This window comes from Hydra vulgaris, chromosome 13 (genome assembly GCF_038396675.1).
Source record: "Hydra vulgaris chromosome 13, alternate assembly HydraT2T_AEP".
Classification (NCBI taxonomy): domain Eukaryota; kingdom Metazoa; phylum Cnidaria; class Hydrozoa; order Anthoathecata; family Hydridae; genus Hydra; species Hydra vulgaris.
In genome coordinates, this window is record NC_088932.1 from 42,892,919 (window position 1) to 42,911,889 (window position 18,971).

The 18,971-nt window shown below is 27.4% G+C and overlaps 1 protein-coding gene across 1 annotated transcript in view; it reads right to left on the reverse strand.

Moving 5' to 3' along the window:
• Nucleotides 1-12,465, reverse strand: part of LOC100212200 (peptidyl-glycine alpha-amidating monooxygenase) — a 68,890-nt gene extending 56,425 nt beyond the window's left edge. The window contains exons 1-5 of the mRNA XM_065816567.1: nucleotides 12,248-12,465; nucleotides 7,509-7,560; nucleotides 6,437-6,527; nucleotides 3,092-3,183; nucleotides 1,843-1,920 (exon numbers count right to left, since the gene is read on the reverse strand). Of these exons, the coding sequence (XP_065672639.1) occupies nucleotides 1,843-1,920; nucleotides 3,092-3,183; nucleotides 6,437-6,527; nucleotides 7,509-7,560; nucleotides 12,248-12,391 (457 nt within the window). The 5' untranslated portion in view covers nucleotides 12,392-12,465. The remainder of the gene's footprint in view (nucleotides 1-1,842; nucleotides 1,921-3,091; nucleotides 3,184-6,436; nucleotides 6,528-7,508; nucleotides 7,561-12,247) is intronic.
• Nucleotides 12,466-18,971: the final 6,506 nt, after the last annotated feature.

Below are 18,971 nucleotides of genomic sequence, written 5' to 3' on the forward strand. Positions count from 1 at the left end.
ATTAAAATCAATTTTAATTTATTAATCTATCAGACTTTTTCGAATAGCATCTTTAAATTTTAAAAATCTTTCAGCATGCCTAATAAACTACTCCATCAAGTTTTACAGTCTAAAATTAAAGAAAGTCCTTTACCAACAGTTTCTTCAACTTATTTTTCCAGTAGTTTATCATTTTTGATTAGTGATTTTCTGAAAAGTTTTACAACTTTTCGAATTTTTGTAATTAAAGAATTTAGCTCTGCGTTTTGTAGAACAAGTTGGGTAGTGTCGATATCTTTGTGGTCTACTTCAAAATTTTCAAGTTCAATTTCCGAATAATCAGAATCAGAATCAACATTAAGTAATACATTACCATCATGTTCATTAACATCTTGTACATCTGTTGAACTAATATAATAAAGTACTTTTATGATTGTTAATTGTAGGTCACGTACGATACATAACTGATGGTTTTTATTAAGTAACTTTACCGTTCTCTTGTTTATGGCGGCTCTGTCTGATATTATGCACACAATATTTGACAAAGCTAAATTAAACTCTTTAAGCTTCTTTTCAATTAGTTCTGCATATACCTCAGCAGGTGCGGATCCATGAATCCAAGTCAAACCGAAGTTCCAAAAATTACCATCATTACCACGAATAATAATATTTAAATACTGGTGGTTTTTATTTGATTTCCATTCATCTGTGGTAAGACTATAAGCTTTTTTATAGAGCTTATTCTGTGAAATTTCCTTTACAACTTCTTTCATTATTTTATCAGCATAATCCATTACTTTTTTGTGAATGGTTTTAGGCGATTTTGGTAACTCTATGTACCCTATGTATGTTTTTAGTAACATGTTTAAATCCTCAGATGTCCAAAATTAATTGAAAGGAATGCCATCTTGTGCATTCTTGAAAGTACAGCTTCCAGAGATTCGTCTTTTTTTTTGATAAAAGAAGTAATTTTTGATGCTATTGCAATTGCCAGTTCTTTTGTGTATTTTTCTATATTTTTTTTTAACACATTAGTTTTATGTTGACTCTTGATCGGAATGTAAACCACTAGTACTTCCACCTGATGTTTTAATTCTTTACATATGGCTATATCTCTTATTTCTGTACGATTATAGTAATTGCAAATTGAACTTTTATCCATTAAAAGGTGTTTAAAACAATTTTTAAAACGAAATTAAAAAAAATAATTTTCATTAACAATAAAAAGTTTGCAAAACAAACTATTTCAAACATTGTTTAATTTGAGTCGTTAAGTTTACTCAAGCATTAAGTTCAAGCAAAAGAATGCTTTACACTTTTATATTTTTAATCTATTGACAAGAAAATAAATAATTTATTTAATATTTATAGTACGTTCTTTATTATATAAAAATATTCAGCAATTAGGAATTAAAACAATTCTAACATAGCAAAAAGCTTGATTAATCGGTAAATTACAAATATTTACAGGTAAAAAACTTTAACCAAATTTAGGTATTAACCGGTAAACCAGTAAACCGATAACCAGTATTACAATCCCTAATTAGTATGTTAATGTTATTTTTAAAGTATTTCAAAAATTATTATTCTAGAACCCAGTATTCAAATAAACAAAAAAAAATTTACATTTTTAAATGGCAATAGGCAACACTACAAGTAAATGAAAGTACGCAAAATTAAAGTAAAAATAATAAAATACACAAATAAAAGTATTTGTTCAATAAAAGTTATTGTAATTTATTATATAAATCACTATTTCTTTGAAATGTTTTCTAAAACTTGAATAAGTTTTAAATATTTAGATGTAATGTAACAATAATATATAAATATAATACATATAAAAAATGAAATTTAACAACACACCTGAAATAAAGTTATTATAATGAACTTGCAAAACAAGGTATTCAATATTATTACTTGTTCCTAATTGATAACCAACATCTAAATGCCACAAAATATAAATAATATAATTTTATATCATCTAAAGCAAAATAAAAATTAAAAAAGAAGAATATAGTACTGTGCAGACTTAATGAATAATTTTAAATGCATTCTACAAAATAGAATGCTCAATGTTCTTAAAACAGAGTAGTGATATATTAGTAGAAAGTAGATTTTCAGTTTTTAACACCAATTGTCATTCAAGATTCATCGAAAGTTAATGTTCAAATTAATAAATTTCAATTTACACCAAAAATTAAATTACAGAGTCACCAATGCATACACAAATTAGTATAATATTTCACACATAAGTGGAATTTTAAACATTTTCTGTTTGCTTTTTTTTATAGGAGATATCCTATTAATATTTTATTAGCTTACTTATTTTTTCATAGTTTTTATGTATTTTGAAATCAATTTTGATTATTTATTTAACAAACATTCTTAGAATACAATTATAAACCATTTATAAAGTTTTTTGGTAAGTATTTTCCATTCATTGGGCAATTGTTTTTTCGTGGAAAAAATTTCTGTTATCTTATCATTTAGAAATTTGTTTTTGTATAACAAGGCATTGTTGTGGACTTTTATGATTTTATTCACATTTTTTGTGCAACTGTTACTTTTATTATATTATAGTTAAGAATTTTAAGAAATTTATTAGACCTAGGGAAATACTTATAAGTCAATTTTAAAAATACTTTTTCTATGCTATTAGAAATATTTTTTCTATTTGGGGGTAAGGGGAAGGGAAGTTGAAATTACATTTCTAGTTCTATTTGGCATTCTTGTTTTCAGGATCAAATTTTAGTTCGAAATTCAAAAACCACTTCATTTAAGAGCATCTTTTTAAATATGTTTGAAGGAATTAAATTTAAGCTTTTAAATTAATTGCCTTTTCCAAGTTTTTAGGAGCTTTCTTAGAAGAATTAGTAATAATAAAGCATAGAATTTTCTCATAGTTTTTTGCTGCAAAATGGTAAATATTAATTGTTTTATCAGCAAAACCCAAAATATTAGGGTTTAATTAAATCTTTTAATATCTAATATAACTCTTTTTGGAATTTGTGCGTAAGCCTGCACAGTACTAATACATTCTACTCTTTCATTTTTTATATACTAAATATATATATATATACATAATAAATGTAACGTTAATTAATATAATTACTTTTAGGTAACTTGAATGGCAAACTATTCTTATTCCACACATAAAGCAGCAAGCCATTCTGTTGAGCACATGGTATAGTTTGATCACATTCCCTAAAAAATTAGTTGATATAAATAAGAATTGATTTTAATACTGAATTGGTACTGGTTTGATACAGGTCTTGATACAGTACTGGTTTGATACAGGTCTTACTTAGATAACATTTTGGTTAGATATTAGATACTTATTATTATTTCTTGTTTTTGCTTTCAATAAAGATTTAACTAAAAAATAGTAATAAAAAATATGCATACATGATATTACCAACAAAAAAAATGTTTAAACTTTTTAAATATTTGAAAAAAATAATTCAAAATATTTTAGACATATTGTAGTTTGCAATCTTTTTTTATTTTTATATGTATATATATTGATATATACATATATCAATATATATATATATACATATATATATTTATAATAGGGTGTCCCAGCTCCCCCTTATATTCTAAAAAAGATCTGTTCATATTCTTAAAATATGCTATTGGTTCTCACAAGCAACTCTGTTAAACTTTTTCAAAATTTTATTGGATTTAGGGGGAGCACAAGACCCTTGAACACTTACCGGGTCCCTAATATTATAAAAAAAAAAAAGTTTTTCAAAAGTATGCCATGGGTTTCAAGAGAAGCAAAACTATATAAAAATTAGTAATCATTTTATTAAAAAATTATTTTAGAGTTAATTGTAGAAAAAAGACGCTATTGGAGGTAAGAAACAATATAGGAGCCAAGATAAACTAATCGTAGGATAGTTATAAAGGTCAAAGTGTTTTCTAGAGTTTTGAAAAACTGGAACTAATTAACTTTAGCATTGGAAGCCAGAGGGATGCTTGACAATCAGTAATCTGTTTAATTGTCAGGAAGAGGATTGCCTTTATAATCAGGAGTCAAATTAGAGTAAGATTTCTTTGCAAATAACTCTACATTATTCTGGGGAAAAGTAAAAGATCAGACCCATGAATTAGAGATTAAATGTTAGACTTACTTTAGTTAATGACATCGTTGAAGACTATCCAAAATTCTCTAGAACCTAACATCTGAGATAAGATACAAGATTTAGTAAACTGAGAATAACAGAGCTTAACATCAGACTGGACCTTTTTACATTTGTTCTTAAGAGAGATGTTCTTGTAAAAAAGATGAAAAAAATGATTAATATTTAATAAAGCAACTGCTCAAGATGGTGAAAAATGTGGAGTGAAATGAGGGTTGACTTAAAATTGAAGAGTAGGAATAAAAGCTTTCAAACTTTTAGTTCAAAAAGAATAAAAGCTTTTGAGATGACCGATATACACATATTATAGATATAAACATATTTGTTTTGCTATTTATTTAGATGCTGGCATACATATCCTTTCATATTTATATAAACTTTAGTATATATAAGGTGTAGTATTTGCCAAAAGAGAACATGATCAGATGATGATGATGATCATAAACTTTTTATAACTAAAAATAAAAAAAGTGTATGTTTTTTGATAATTCCCAAATAAATCTTAAATTATAATTTTTTTATAAAATGATTACTGTTTTTGAAATTTTTATATAATTTTGCTTCTTTTGAGACCCAACAATGTTGGGCAAACATGACATACTTTTGAAAAACATTTTTTTAAATAATATTAGGGACCTGGTAAGTGTTCCAGGGTCTTGTGCTCCCCCTAATTACAATAAAATTTTAAAAGAATTTAACCAAGTTGCTTGTGAGAACCAATAGAGCGTTTTAGGAATATGAACAGATCTTTTTTAGAATATAAGGGGTGACTGGGACACCCTAATGTATGTATATCAGTTGCTGCTACATGTATGTATATTTATATATACATATATAGCAGCAACTGAAATAAAAACTAAAATTTGTTTTAAAGAGTAAGAAAATAGGAGCAATGATATCTTTTTAAAGAAATTCTTTGAAGCAATCAAAGTAAACCATGAGGAAATTATTCTTGTTCATCACTACAAAAAAAGCAATTGCTAGAACATGAACCAATAATCAAGACCCAATTGGTGTTAATACAAGTTGTGTTTAAATCAACAGTTATACAACAAGAAGCAAAAAACAACTTTCACAAGGAGTAAGAGTTTAGAAGAGTATACACTTAAGAAGATCAAATTGCAGCAGAGCAAGACTTTGAACAAATTATTTAACAATATAAAGCATAAAATCGATGATCTTGTTAATGCTAACCTGAATGAGCCTTTTTTTTAGATCATCCAAATACGGACCGGATCTGTGCATTGTTTAACACAGTCAATAGGCCAATAATAAAAAGTTTGTTTGGATCAGCAAAGAACAATTTGATCAAAGTAAATTAGCAATAATTACAGTCAATTATAACAAAATGTCAAAACATGCACTCTAGTCACTCAAAAAAGTCAGCTTGCTCAAATTACTCAATGCTTGACATAAACGGTAATTAAAAAGAACTTGGAACAACAATAATGGAATGTGACTTAGGGTGTCTTTACATCTGGTAAAATTAAGGTCAAGCATCAAGTAGAAGCTGCAGCAGCTAGAGAAAACCAAGTTCTTGGAAAACAAAAAAATCTATTTCATACTAGAGGGCTAATGTTATGAAAGTTACTCTACAAAACATATGTTAGACCTCATCTTGAGTATGCTAATCAAGCCTGGTCTCCTCACCTACAAAGCAATATCAAAACACATGAATGCATTCAACAGCGAGCAAAGGTGATAACTTAGATCAAAAACATGAGAACAGACTTTTCTTGGTCTCACTACTCTAGAAGAGTCATGAATAAGGACTAATCTGATTCAACAATATAAAATTCTAAATGGGATAGAAATAGTTGACTTAGTAGTTCCACAAGTATATGCACAATCACTCTCAGAATAGTCGGCTTTATCATAACCAATAGTTAACTCAGCAGGTTGTAAAAACCTGCCATGAAAAAAGACGATTTCTTCGCAAACCATTAAAAATTGGATGCTTGTTGATTTAAATTTTAATTTATGAATAAACACTTAAATTTATCTCTCTCTCTCTCTCTCTCTCTCTCTCTCTCTCTCTCTCTCTCTCTCTCTCTCTCTCTCTCTCTCTCTATATATATATATATATATATATATATATATATATATATATATATATATATATATATATATATATGTATATATATATATATATATATATATATATAGAGAGAGAGAGAGAGAGAGAGAGAGAGAGATATATATATATATATATATATATATATATATATATATATATATATATATATATATATATATATATATATATATGTATATATATATATATATATACTTTTACTATATTAAATCCTTACCAATAATATTCTTTTCTGATTGGCTCCTTACAACCATAAAGTAGCATGTGATCAACAATGCCCCTGTTTTTTAAACTAGGCTCAAAATTTACTAAAAATACAAAAACAGTTAACTATTTACATTGACACAACTATATAGAGCTCAAATGATAGATGATTGTCTCAACAAAAAGAGAAAAAAAAAATTTAATATTTGTTGTAGTTGTATTTAATTATTAATTTATGTAAATTATTAATTAAAGATTAGAGCTTTTATTTTAAACCATATTCATTACGTCCGCTTAAGGGCATAAAATTCAAACACATTTAGGATCATGTGAAAAATAATAAAATATAAAAAAATCTATTATTGTTTTTTATTGTCTCTACAAAAAATATTTTGTTTATCTTTTTTATAAATAACAAAAAAATATTAAGTAATCATAAAATAGTTTGATATAAACTTTTTGAATCTGCAACTAAAGAAAAAAAAAAAAAAGAAATTTTTATCACTCAAATTATGCAGGTTTTAAATATATTATAACATTACAATGAAAACAGCGCCAGTTAACAAACATGAATATTATTCAAAATTTTAATCAAAATTTTCAAAAATTTATTAGATTGAAGAAATTAATTTATAATGTAATCATATTGTACAACAGCAGATGTAAAAGCAAGCGAGTGGAAAAAGAGAACTAATAGTAAATGGAAGATACAACTAATACAGCTAATATACACATGAAAGTACAATGTTTGCAAGACTAGAGTCATATTTTATGTATTGGTACAAAAGGTTTAATTTTTCATGCAAAAATAAACATAGATTTTCATGGATTTTTAAATTACTGTCCTTTACAATAACTACTTATTCTTACCAAAACTCGATATCTGCTGTGAGAATTTGAATTTGTAAATTATAAAATTGAATTTTTAAAATTTCAAAAAATACTTTAAGAGACCTTATTTAAAAATTATATATAAAACATGTTTAAGCAGAAATTCACAAATTAAAATAACTGAGATTTTAAAATTAAAATAAAAATTTGTATAAATTTGTAAATGATTTGTATTTTTTGTAAATAACACTTACTAGCATATATTTTGTCTAAATCAATTGATTCAAATGTACAAAGATAACCTTCCTAAAAAAAAAAGAAATCTTTTTAATGAACTATGTAATAATAAATAATAAAAATCAATTAATTGGCATTTCTGTATATCTTTAGGTATTATTCTTTTTTGGAAAAAAACTTATCAAACCTTATTTACAAAATCAAAAAAAAGAAAACAATTCAAAATTTAAAATCACATTTCTGATACATCAATTGCTGTTAATCAACTACATCATAGAGATGTGCCAGAGGAGGCAGAGTTACCATCAAAGATAGCATTGTAGCTGATGAGAAAAAATTTTCCCAACTTAACACATCTGAAATTAAACAAATATGGTGTGTAATCAAAATCAGAAATGATTTTTTTTTATCAGATGTAACTGTTGTTCTCATGACTTAAGCAATGACTATTTTGTATGTGTTTTAGCCACCATATCAGCAGCAAAAACTGTGCTACCGAAACTAGGCTGCCTGTCAATGCTTCTTTTTAGAGATTTTAATCTTAAAGACACATCTTACCAACTCATTGTAGAAGATAATACTGTAGTGAAATTTGCCCACATAGCCAACAAGCAGCCAAACAATTTTAAATTCAAAGAAAATCTTGATGAGTGTTATTTTATCAAGTTTGTTACATTTCCTACATATCACCAGTCTAGAGATAAGCCTTTTAGCAGCACAACCAACTTAATAATCTCAGATAAAGCAGACCCCTCAATAGTAAGTGACTGGGGCCCCAGCCCCAACCTTGGCTAAAAATAAAACTTTTTTCAAACCCAGCCCTGGCAAAACTATAACATTTAGCAGGGACTGAGAGCCGTGGATAGAAAAAAAGTTATAATTTATAGTTACTTATAATATAATATATAATATAATAATATATAAAGTTACTTATAAGTTACTTTATATATTATAATTTTATGCTTACATTTACTATTTATTAATTACTACCATACCATTTTTAAAATCTAATTTACATTTGACAAGATTGCAAGCAACCACTATTACGTTATGAGTTACTTAAAAATAGATAACAAGTTAAAATACTAGGAAATGGTTAACTGAAGACTTAAAAAGTTGTAGGTTGCATATAAAAGAAAAACATGAAGATGGGTAAGAGTTATAAGATTTTTTTGATGTTCAAGGAAAAAAACTGAATTAATAAAAATTTTTATAGCATGAAGGGACAGATACAGTAAAAGAATGCAACTTGTTGAATAAAAAGCCAAGCAAGAATGAGTTTTAATTTATCATTATAGAGATGATAGCTCGTTTGAGCATTGAACATGATATTATTTCTAGAAAAAAGGAAGAAATGCAACTTTTCAACCATGGGAGAGTGGCTCAAGCTTGGCAGATAAAGCAGGTCTAATTACATTTACAATGTGCTTTTAGACTTTGTCTGAGAGTAAGAGGGTTGTTATTTGTCAATATAGGAACGCCAATGATAATAAAATATTTTTTTGCAGTAAATAAATGAGTTTTGTTGTCTAACAAAAATTGTGGATTTTAAATCCAGAATTTAAAAAATCAAGCCACTACAAGCTTCAAGTTGTTACTGAAGAAAGATCAGATTTAAAATCGGATGCTCGTTCTAAGCATTTAAAAAGTGAAGATTTTTTGTCTAGAATAATTCTAGAAGCAACCAATAAACACATCCCAACAACAACATCACTGTTTTATAAAAAGCAACCATTATAGGTTACGATAAAAGTAATTAAAGCTATTAAAGAAACAGAAAAATATGTTGCAGCTGGTCTGTTTAACACATGAGTCACTTCAAACTAAACATAGATTTTATTGCAAAGTGGTTAAGAAGACTATAAATAAGGTGATGATCGATCATAAAGAGAAGCTCTGCAAAGATTCTCTATATATACATCAATAGTAATCAAAAAGTCAAAGATCTTTTTTGTTCAACTAAAGCTGACAACAGCACCATTACAAAGGATATCAACACAATCTGCTCCACCCTCAATAACTATTTTCAGCCTGCATTTGAAAATAAACCTGAAAGCAGTATATCAACATTGGATGAGCATACTAAAGCAGCATACACAATTGATGAAAACTGATTCACAATTAAAGATGTTCAGATTCACCTAAGCAATCTAGAAGAAACTAAATCAACTGGCATAGACAGAAAAAACTACGTGTACTACATAACTATAAACACAAAAGCAAGACAAACAATTCAAATGTATTATTTAATGCACTTCTTACAACAGAACCAATATCTATACCAACAGAGGGTAATTCTTTAAATCCAGGTTTGACTAGAACAAAAATAAAAACTTGCTTGATTTTACAACTTTTATAGCAACTATTTTTTAGAGATACACATTTTTAAAAATGAAATAAATTTAAGTAATATAAGTGTTTTATTATTTTATGAACTATCAATGTATAAATTAAAATATTTCAATTAAGTTAAATAATTGAATTCTAAAATATCATAAAAATCAAATTCAATCTATCATCTTTAAATACTTAGTTGTTATTCAGTTATCTAGATACAACTTGAAATTTTAAGTAATTGATTTCCCATAGTAATTAATACCATATCATTGTGAGAAACTCTAATTCTATGCCTATTAAATAGATCCATTTTTAGGAGCTAAAAAATCAGTTATGTAAGAGTTGCTCATAAAGAAAGGAGATTTTAACATTAAGATTTAAAATTGACAGCCCAGATCTTCATAGTCAGAAATTTCTATGTCTCTAAATAAGATGATATGACTGTCAGTCCGGTTGATTAAGTGTTGATCTTTTTTTCTTTATTCTAAATTTAAAAAATTTAAAATTTAAAACAAATAAGTAGACTTCTCAGCTGTGAAGCCTTAGGGAGGCAAATTAAATAATAATAAAAAAATATGAGATTGATCACTTGATATATACAACTGTATCATAAAATAAACAAGATTATGATATTTGTATCATAAAATAAACAAAATAAACTATATTTGAATAGTTTTTTTTTAAACTTAATCAATAATTAGGAATAAATAATAATAGTTGGTAAAATATCTAACTAATAAATCTCATTTTAATATTTATTGCTTCTTCTGTTTAAGTATACTCAAATGAATATACCATTTAAAGTAAAAAAATAATTATTAATTTGAATTGTTGAAGTAATATTTTTATGTAAAATGAGTTTTCACTTGTATAAATTTTGATGACTGGTAAAAATATAGGCGGACATGTATTTCAGGGACCCTTTTAGTAAGTACGTAAAAAACAAGTCCAGTGTTATGTAAAACACTGAAATTGTTTTTTACGTATTTACTATGAACTAAATGAAAACATTTATTGAAAACCATACTCTAACCCTGAACCCAACAATAAAGTTTATTTTATTGAAGCTAAACCCTGACCAAAACCCTAAGCCAAACCCTGAGCCTAACCCTAAAGGTAAAGGTTAGGGTTTGGTTAGGGCATGGCTTCTAACAATATTACTTTTGTACAAGACTTATTTACAAAATTTCTAAAGAGGAGTGCCTGAAATACATCCACCAAAATTTAAGTCAACTAATCATAAAATCATGAACACATACCTACAATACTTTTTTTTAACATGAGGCTTGAGGTTTTTTGCATCAATTAGTTTGACTCAACTTTTTTCAAACCATATACAAAAAGTACTATGTTTACTATGGCTTCTTTTATATACTATTCATGTCTTAAGACCATTATTGATAAAAAAAAACTCACTGCAGGACATGTTTTTCAAAAGTAGTTTGTGAAGGTAAGATTTACTAAGCACATTTAATTTGTATGAAACTTTCCATATATATGAAAAAAGGGACAAGGAATCTAATGGAATGTGGACTCTTCATAACATTCAAACATAATTTTTTAGTTCTCAGCGGCTAAAAACTTCAAGGTTAATTTATATAGAAAAAACAGTGTTTTTTGAAAGGGCCCACATGGAATTGGCAATTTAAGCCTCAATTTAAAACAAGCATTTATTTATGTTTTCTTGAAGAAATGTTACTTAGGAATTTTGTTTAAAAATTATGTATATAATATTTTTATTCTTTTGCATATCGCTTGTTTTAATTTTTGTGCTTGATTTTTGATGTTTTTTTATTTTATTTCAGTGCCATCTTATGCCAAATTTTCCATACTTAAAGACAAGGCATTTTATCAAAAAATCATCCGTTTTTTCCAGCACAAAAAATGCAATAACTTTGGATTTAATTAACTTCTAAAGTTGAAAGACCCCTCATTTTCCAAGTCTTTTTAAGCTCTATACAACTATGTTAATCATATATAAATATATTGACAAAAAAAATCCTCTGGAATGGCTACAATAAGTAGTGAAACAAGCATAATATAAAAATCAAGATGACCACCAAACAAAAATAAAAGGTGTTTTTGTTAGGAAATGGTCTTAATTCTAGTTGTACACAAATCTGAATTTTAATTTTAAAAACTAAAATATATCTTTTAATTATCTCTTTTTAGTATTTGTTTGTTTATCTTTACAATAATATAGACATGTGTTCAAAAATTTAGGCATTTCAATTTAAAATTCAGAACACTTATTTATAATGAACTACCATTAACTGGTATCATCATAATTTTATATACATAATAGAAGAAAATCGAAACCATACTCACAGAAAAAATTGGAAAAGAAATTTAAAATATTTCATCACCACAAAGCAATGTTATATTGATAAATAATACATAACAATAGAAAAATATATACTTTCTTTGGGGATATTAAAGGTAATTTAACTTCTAAATCCGTAATGTAGCATATTATCAAGTAAGGTTTTAATAAAAAAATTGCTGATAGATATAAACACAAATTCATTTTTGCATTTTTGCGTGTTAATTCAACATTTAGCATATTTATTTATAGAATTAAAAATCCCAGCTTTAATGACATAATCAGTCAAAATAATAAAATTGCGCGAGGACCTCGGAGGACAACTAACAAAATATCTCTATGAGAAGATCTCGATCCACGAGGATCCCACGAGGTTTCAGAAATGGGTATAATTATATAAATAAGATATTGCCAAACTAAAGAGAGCTGTTTTTGATTAACAGTTTTGACTACTTTAAAGTAAGATAAATTGATTATCTTATAGTATGGACGAGAGTAAAGCTTGTTTTTTCACATTTTTCAATAACACATTTTAAATTTATTAGATAACTTATTTACTTTAAATTCTGGGTTTCTTAACCTATAGGCCGTGGACCCTGAGGGGTCCATGGTATTCGTTCAGAGGGTCCATATGAGCATGTTTAGAACCATCATACAAAATTGCATATTGCATTCTGCGGAAATTCATGGAAAGTCTTGTTTACTAGACATAGTAAAACTCATGTGTGGTAACAATCAAAAAAGAAAGTTGAAGCGGTGCCTTTGTTAAATAATGTCATTCATTCTAGAATAGTTGAAATGTTTTCTAACGCTTTGAAGCAGGCTATTTGTAAACTGAACTCTTTGTCATTTCCATTAAGCATGCAACTGGACGAGAGCAAAGATGTATGAAGGCAGCTCTTAGTGTTTCTACGTTATGTACATCTAAAAATCCAAAAAAATGCAATGTGTGTTAAGCTCGATCAATATTTCAGTCCAAGAAAGAATTTAAGATACGAACGTTGCGTTTTAACTAGAATCAAACAAAATGAAGAGGAAAGTAAAGTGAGTTTTGTTACGCGATAAAGAAATAAGCGGAAAACTGTGCCTTTCTAAATGTTACAGACGCAGTGAATCATCAGTTTATATCAGCATGTAAAATTGTGTAAAATTAAAATAAAATCATCTTAAAGATAGAGAAAAAAAGTCTTGAAAAATACATTGAAAATGGTTGAAATATGAAAGTGTCAAAACAAAATGCAAAAAAATGTTTAGCAAGCAACAAAAGCTTAGTGTATGGGATTCATTTAATGAACAATTAACTCAAAAAAAAACTTAGCATACCTATAGTAAAATTAATCAGTGACGATATTATAATATAAGCACCAGACAAACAAGATTTATTAAGAAAATTAGAACTTTTGTTCATCAAAACACGGACATTAGGTCTGTAATTAAATTTTTTTAAATTTATTATTGTTCAAGAAAAAATAAGATTTTTTGATTTCAAAATATCTAAAAATGGTATTAATCCCGAGCTGAACAAAGTAGAAGCTATTAAGAATAAAAGATCACCAACAACTGTAAGTGAGCTTCAAAGTTATTTTTTTGGTTTATGCACATATGTATCAAGATTTTTTAAAGACTTTGGTGACAAAACAAAAGTATTAGGTTAGCTATTAAAGATATTCAAAACTTGAAAAAGGGGGAAAAAGAACTTAATGACGCTTTCAAAATACTTAAACATAAATTATCAAGTGAATCGGTTTGATATTTTATAATTCGGCACAAAGAGGTACAATTAATTACTGATGCTAGTAATTATGCCAAAGATGGAATACTTTTACAAAAAAAAGTAACATTGATCAAACCAATCTGCTACATAAGCATATCATTAACCGCAGAAGAGTTCAAATAAAGTATTACAGAAAAGGAAGCTCTTACTTTGGTATGGGCCATTGAAAAATTACATTTATAACTATATGGAAAAATCTTTAAGGTTGTAGTGGAACGCAAACGTTTCAAGTTCATTTTTTCTTCCGGCTCTAAATTAAATGCACGTATTGCAAGATGAAAAATCAAACTGCAAACATACAATTTTTACTTAATATACCAAAAAGAAGAAAAAAAAACAATGCTGATTTTATCTCTAGAATCTGTACTCCAAATGAATTACATAATAAGTCATATGAAAATAAAGTAGCAGCGTATGCAAATTTCTAAGTGACAAAAATAGTATCCAAATCAATATCACTCGAAGACATAAAAGCGGAGACAGCAACAGGCATCAGTTTAATTCCAGTTAAAACAGCGTTCTTGTCTGGTAAATGGTATAACAATCCTATACTTGAACCGTATTGTAGATTACAAAATGAGTAAACTGATCATGAGGGGATAATATTACGAAGAAAACAAATTGTTTTACCAAAATCGTTTTAAGAAAGAGCTTTATGTACAATGAATAAAAATTCTTCATGTATATGGAGAATTTTTAAAATGCAAATGATTATTGCGACAAAAACTTTACTTGGTCACTATGAATACTGGTATAAAAACACATGTTGAAATGTGTTTTGGATGCCAAGCATATTCACGTATTCCAAATCCTGAACCAATAAAAATGTCGAATTTACCAGAATATGTTTGGGATGAGTTAGCAATGGATTATTTTGAATCATTACCGTCAGGAGTATAATTACTTGTTACAGAAGCTTGATGTTCCAGGCACTTATTTGTTGATATAGTAAAAACCAATTCAACTTCAAGCATCTTAGGTAAATTAGATAGATTTTATGATATATTTAGTTATCCTGACAAAATTTAAAGTGACAACCGTTCGCCGTTTCAAGTTGAGCCACTAAAACTATACTTTGGAAATGTTGGCATATAGCACAATAAAATGACATCTCGATTTCCGCAAGCAAACGGTATAATAGAAAAATCTATGCAGGTAATAGGAAAAACAATTAAAACAACCCGTTTTGTTGGCAGATATTGGAGAAAGAAAATTCAAGCTAAGTTGTTATTCAATAAAAATATCAAAAAAAAGTTTTTGTAAATAGTAATTGAAAAACCACCGTATGATAAAGAAGCGAATATATACCAAAATTTAATCATTGCAATCGATCAAGAAGGAAACGAGTTGCCACGTAATATAAAATTTATTAAAAAAGTTCCTAAAACCTCTTAAAATCGTATTTCAAACAATTTAATATATTTGGGGCACCTAAAACAAAAATTAAAAATTACTTAAATTATTAACCGTAGAATATATTTTAGGAGGAGCTATTTTGATCAGATTTGTTGAAAACTTTGAAAATTTTTGTTTGGAACTTCGATTATTGAATTAAAATTATTTGGAAAATGGTTATTGCATTGAAACGTACATATTGTCACATAATAGTTGTTTTATAATTAATTATTGTTAAATTTTTTAAAAATGCAGCGAGTTGTGAAAAAGATTAAACAATCGCCATTTTTGAAAACTGGATGAGTTTCGACTGATTTTGCTGACAAGTTTACAAAGTAGAGGTGGAAGTAACATCAAGAAAATAACTTTATAAATATTTTTAGCGCAATTACAAAATCATAAACAAGCGATCGGACAAGATAGAACAAATTGTTTTGAAACCGCTAAGTAAGTATCAACAATTGCAATAGAATCTAAAGAAGTATTATAAAATTTTATGAAGAGCTCATTGAGAAAAATTCGACTTTTATCAATGAGCTCTTTATAAAAAACGCAATAGGTAATTTCATTAAAGAGAACTTACTAATAACAAAGCAGCAACGTTGATCTCAAAAAAAAAAGTCATTAGGCTAAGAGAAATAGATGATAGATCTAGAAGAAACAATATGGAAGTTGACAAAGCTATAAAAAATAAGGACTGAAAGTGTGTTAAAAGTGAAAACTAATTTTGATAAATATTAAAAATAATAATAAAGTCGAAAGAGCGAATAGAGCTGGCAAAGAAGATATAAAAAAGCAAGTAACAATTGTTTAAAAATTGTTGGAACTTCTGACCAGAGAAAAACTAAATCACTACTAGACAGAAAGTTTACTACCGGGCCTTGACACAAAAGTAGAACATAATATCAAACGCGGCGCAATTTATCAAGCATTTGATAAACAAAATCCATAAACCGATCTACTAATCAAATAAAAGAAATAAATAAAAAAAGAAAAAATCTAACAGCCATCAGTGTATTGTTTGAATCTTTTTTTCATTGAACCAATAAGAGCAAGGAGCGTACTCTTTAAGAGAGTACGCTCTTTAGAGTCTAAATCACTTAACTTTTTGTCATTTAAGGTGGCTTCACAGGAAATAAAAGGTGTAAAATCAAAAATCAAATTTTTTTTAATAATTTCAATTTTTTAAGCAACTATTTTGCATTTTGCAGGTATGATATAAAGCAGCTTCCTTAGCAACGCCTATCGCAACGGAAAAAAGCAGTATGAAAATTTTTGTTTAACCACTGTTTTGGTATGTTTTCGTGTTCTGCAATAATAAAAGATTTAGTTTAGAGGCTAGCTATGTTCAGTTTTAAAAGTAAAACCGTTTTACTAATTGAAATTGCATCAGTACACGATCATTTGATTACTTTCTTCTTGTGACAAAACCATTATACTAACACAAGTGTTGATACAATGTTTACTTGAAATATTTTTTTAGGTTAATAAATTAAATATATAATGGGTAATTATGAGAATACTTCAAGATCTAAGAAGTGAAAATTTAGTGGTAATAAGCACACCAAATGTATTAAAGATACGAATGTAACTGGTAACTTGTCTGAAAATGTTTCATGTATCAGTTCTAAAAAGTTAAAGTTTGATGTCAAAGATACAAATAATACCAACACAAATGATTATTTTCTTCTTGTTAATTTTATTTTTATCAAACAGTTATTTGATTTGGTTAGTGCATGTCCTGATTGTAAAAGTAAAGTTAACATCACAGATGATTATTCTAGCAGAATGGGTTTCTCCCATAAATTTATTGTACAAATGCTCAATGTTCTTTTACATATAGTAATTATACTTCAAACATGGTTAAAAATGATAAAAAAAGGTAGAAACATGTTTCATGTTAACCTGAAAATGGTAATTGGATTCCGTGAAATTGGAAGAGGACACCAACCAATGGTTAATTTTTCACGACTTATGAACATCTCATGTTTAACTGTAAATGCTTTTGACAATATAAGTAAAACCGTTAAAGGGTACAAAGTTGCTTCAGAACAATCAATGAATAAGGCTACTCTTAGTGCTAAGCAAGAGTCAAAAGAAAAACTTAACACTGGATAAGCACTTGTCCAAGTTACTATCGATGATTCGTGGAAAACACGAGGCCACTCTTTATTAAATGGCGTACTAAATAAATATTGTAGAGGTTGTCAAATTTGGGCAAATAATAAAGCTTCTGCAGCTTATGAAACATGGAAAGCAAAGCACAAATGTAGTCTTAACCATACTAGGTCCTCAGGAGCCATGGAGAGTGCTGGTGCAGCTGATATATTCTCTCGTTCTCTCTTGTAATATGGTTTAATTTACAAATACTATCTAGGAGATAGTGATTCTTCTTCTTTAATGATGTTGTTGCAAGCAAGCCATATGATGTTTTTAGTATTACACCTGAAAAATTAGAATGTGTTGGGCATGTCCAAAAAAGAATAGGTTCACGTTTGAGAAGTCGACACAAAGTGTCATATGGCGACAAAAAATTGTCAGGAAAAGGGAGATTAACTGAAGCAAGTGTAAATACATTACAAAATACTTTTGGTATTGCTATAAGGCAAACAGCTGCAAAACAAAATTTAACTGATGAACAGAATGTGCATCAAATGAACAAAAACATAAAAGCTGTTTTGCGCCATTACACAGATTTTGAAGACAAATTACATCGACATATTCTTTGCCTTATTGGTCCAGATAGTTGGTGCAAGTGGAAAAAAAGTAAAAATGCAGATGCAGATGAAAACTATTCTCCTAAATTAAACTTGCCTGAATGGATTTATGAAATTATCAAGAAAGACTTTGATGAAGTAAGTAACGACAGTTTATTGAAAAAACGTCTTCATGGGCAAACTCAAAATTGTAAGGAAGGACTAAATAAAATTATCTGGTCCCGATGTCCTAAAAATGTTTTTGTCAAGAACTGTTCTTGAAATGAGAGTAAACTTAGCAGTTCTTTCTTTTAATGAAGATTTATCTGGAATTTATCGTGTATTTAAGCATTTAAATCTAGACTTTGGAAAAAATACAATAACCAGTTCAGTAAAAAAAGACCAAAAGTGGTTACAGAATATGGTGAAAAAAGGAAAACCAAAAAAAAAAAAAAAAAAAAGAAGAAACGAGTTGAGAGGAATTAGGAAAGGTTGGATTGATAAAGATCAAGAACAATGATCAAAAAATAGCTACAAAAAGGGATAATAATATTGCAAAGTAGCGAGTTGCTTTAATTAGCCATTCTGGTTTAATCGTGATTTGAAAAATAAATAAAAATATGCTCTTTTGTGCGTTTTTTATCAATTAAGTCCTCTTTTGCTTTTTTCTCAATAAAAATTTACATTTTATTATTATTTTCATTAAATTGAATATATAAAACTGATTTTAGAATTGATTTAAGTTATTTTACTAAAAAAAAAATATTTTCTGTGAAGCCACCTTAAAGTTTTCTAAATAAAATGTTCGAAAAAAATGTATTTGTGGAATAGTAATCGATATCGTGCTATTTTTTTTTCTCAAGCGACTTATTGTTTTGTTAAAACTTCATTATTTTTTAATGAAAATGAAGTACTCTAACTTACAACAGCTTTTCGATTTAAAGCTTTGCCTAAA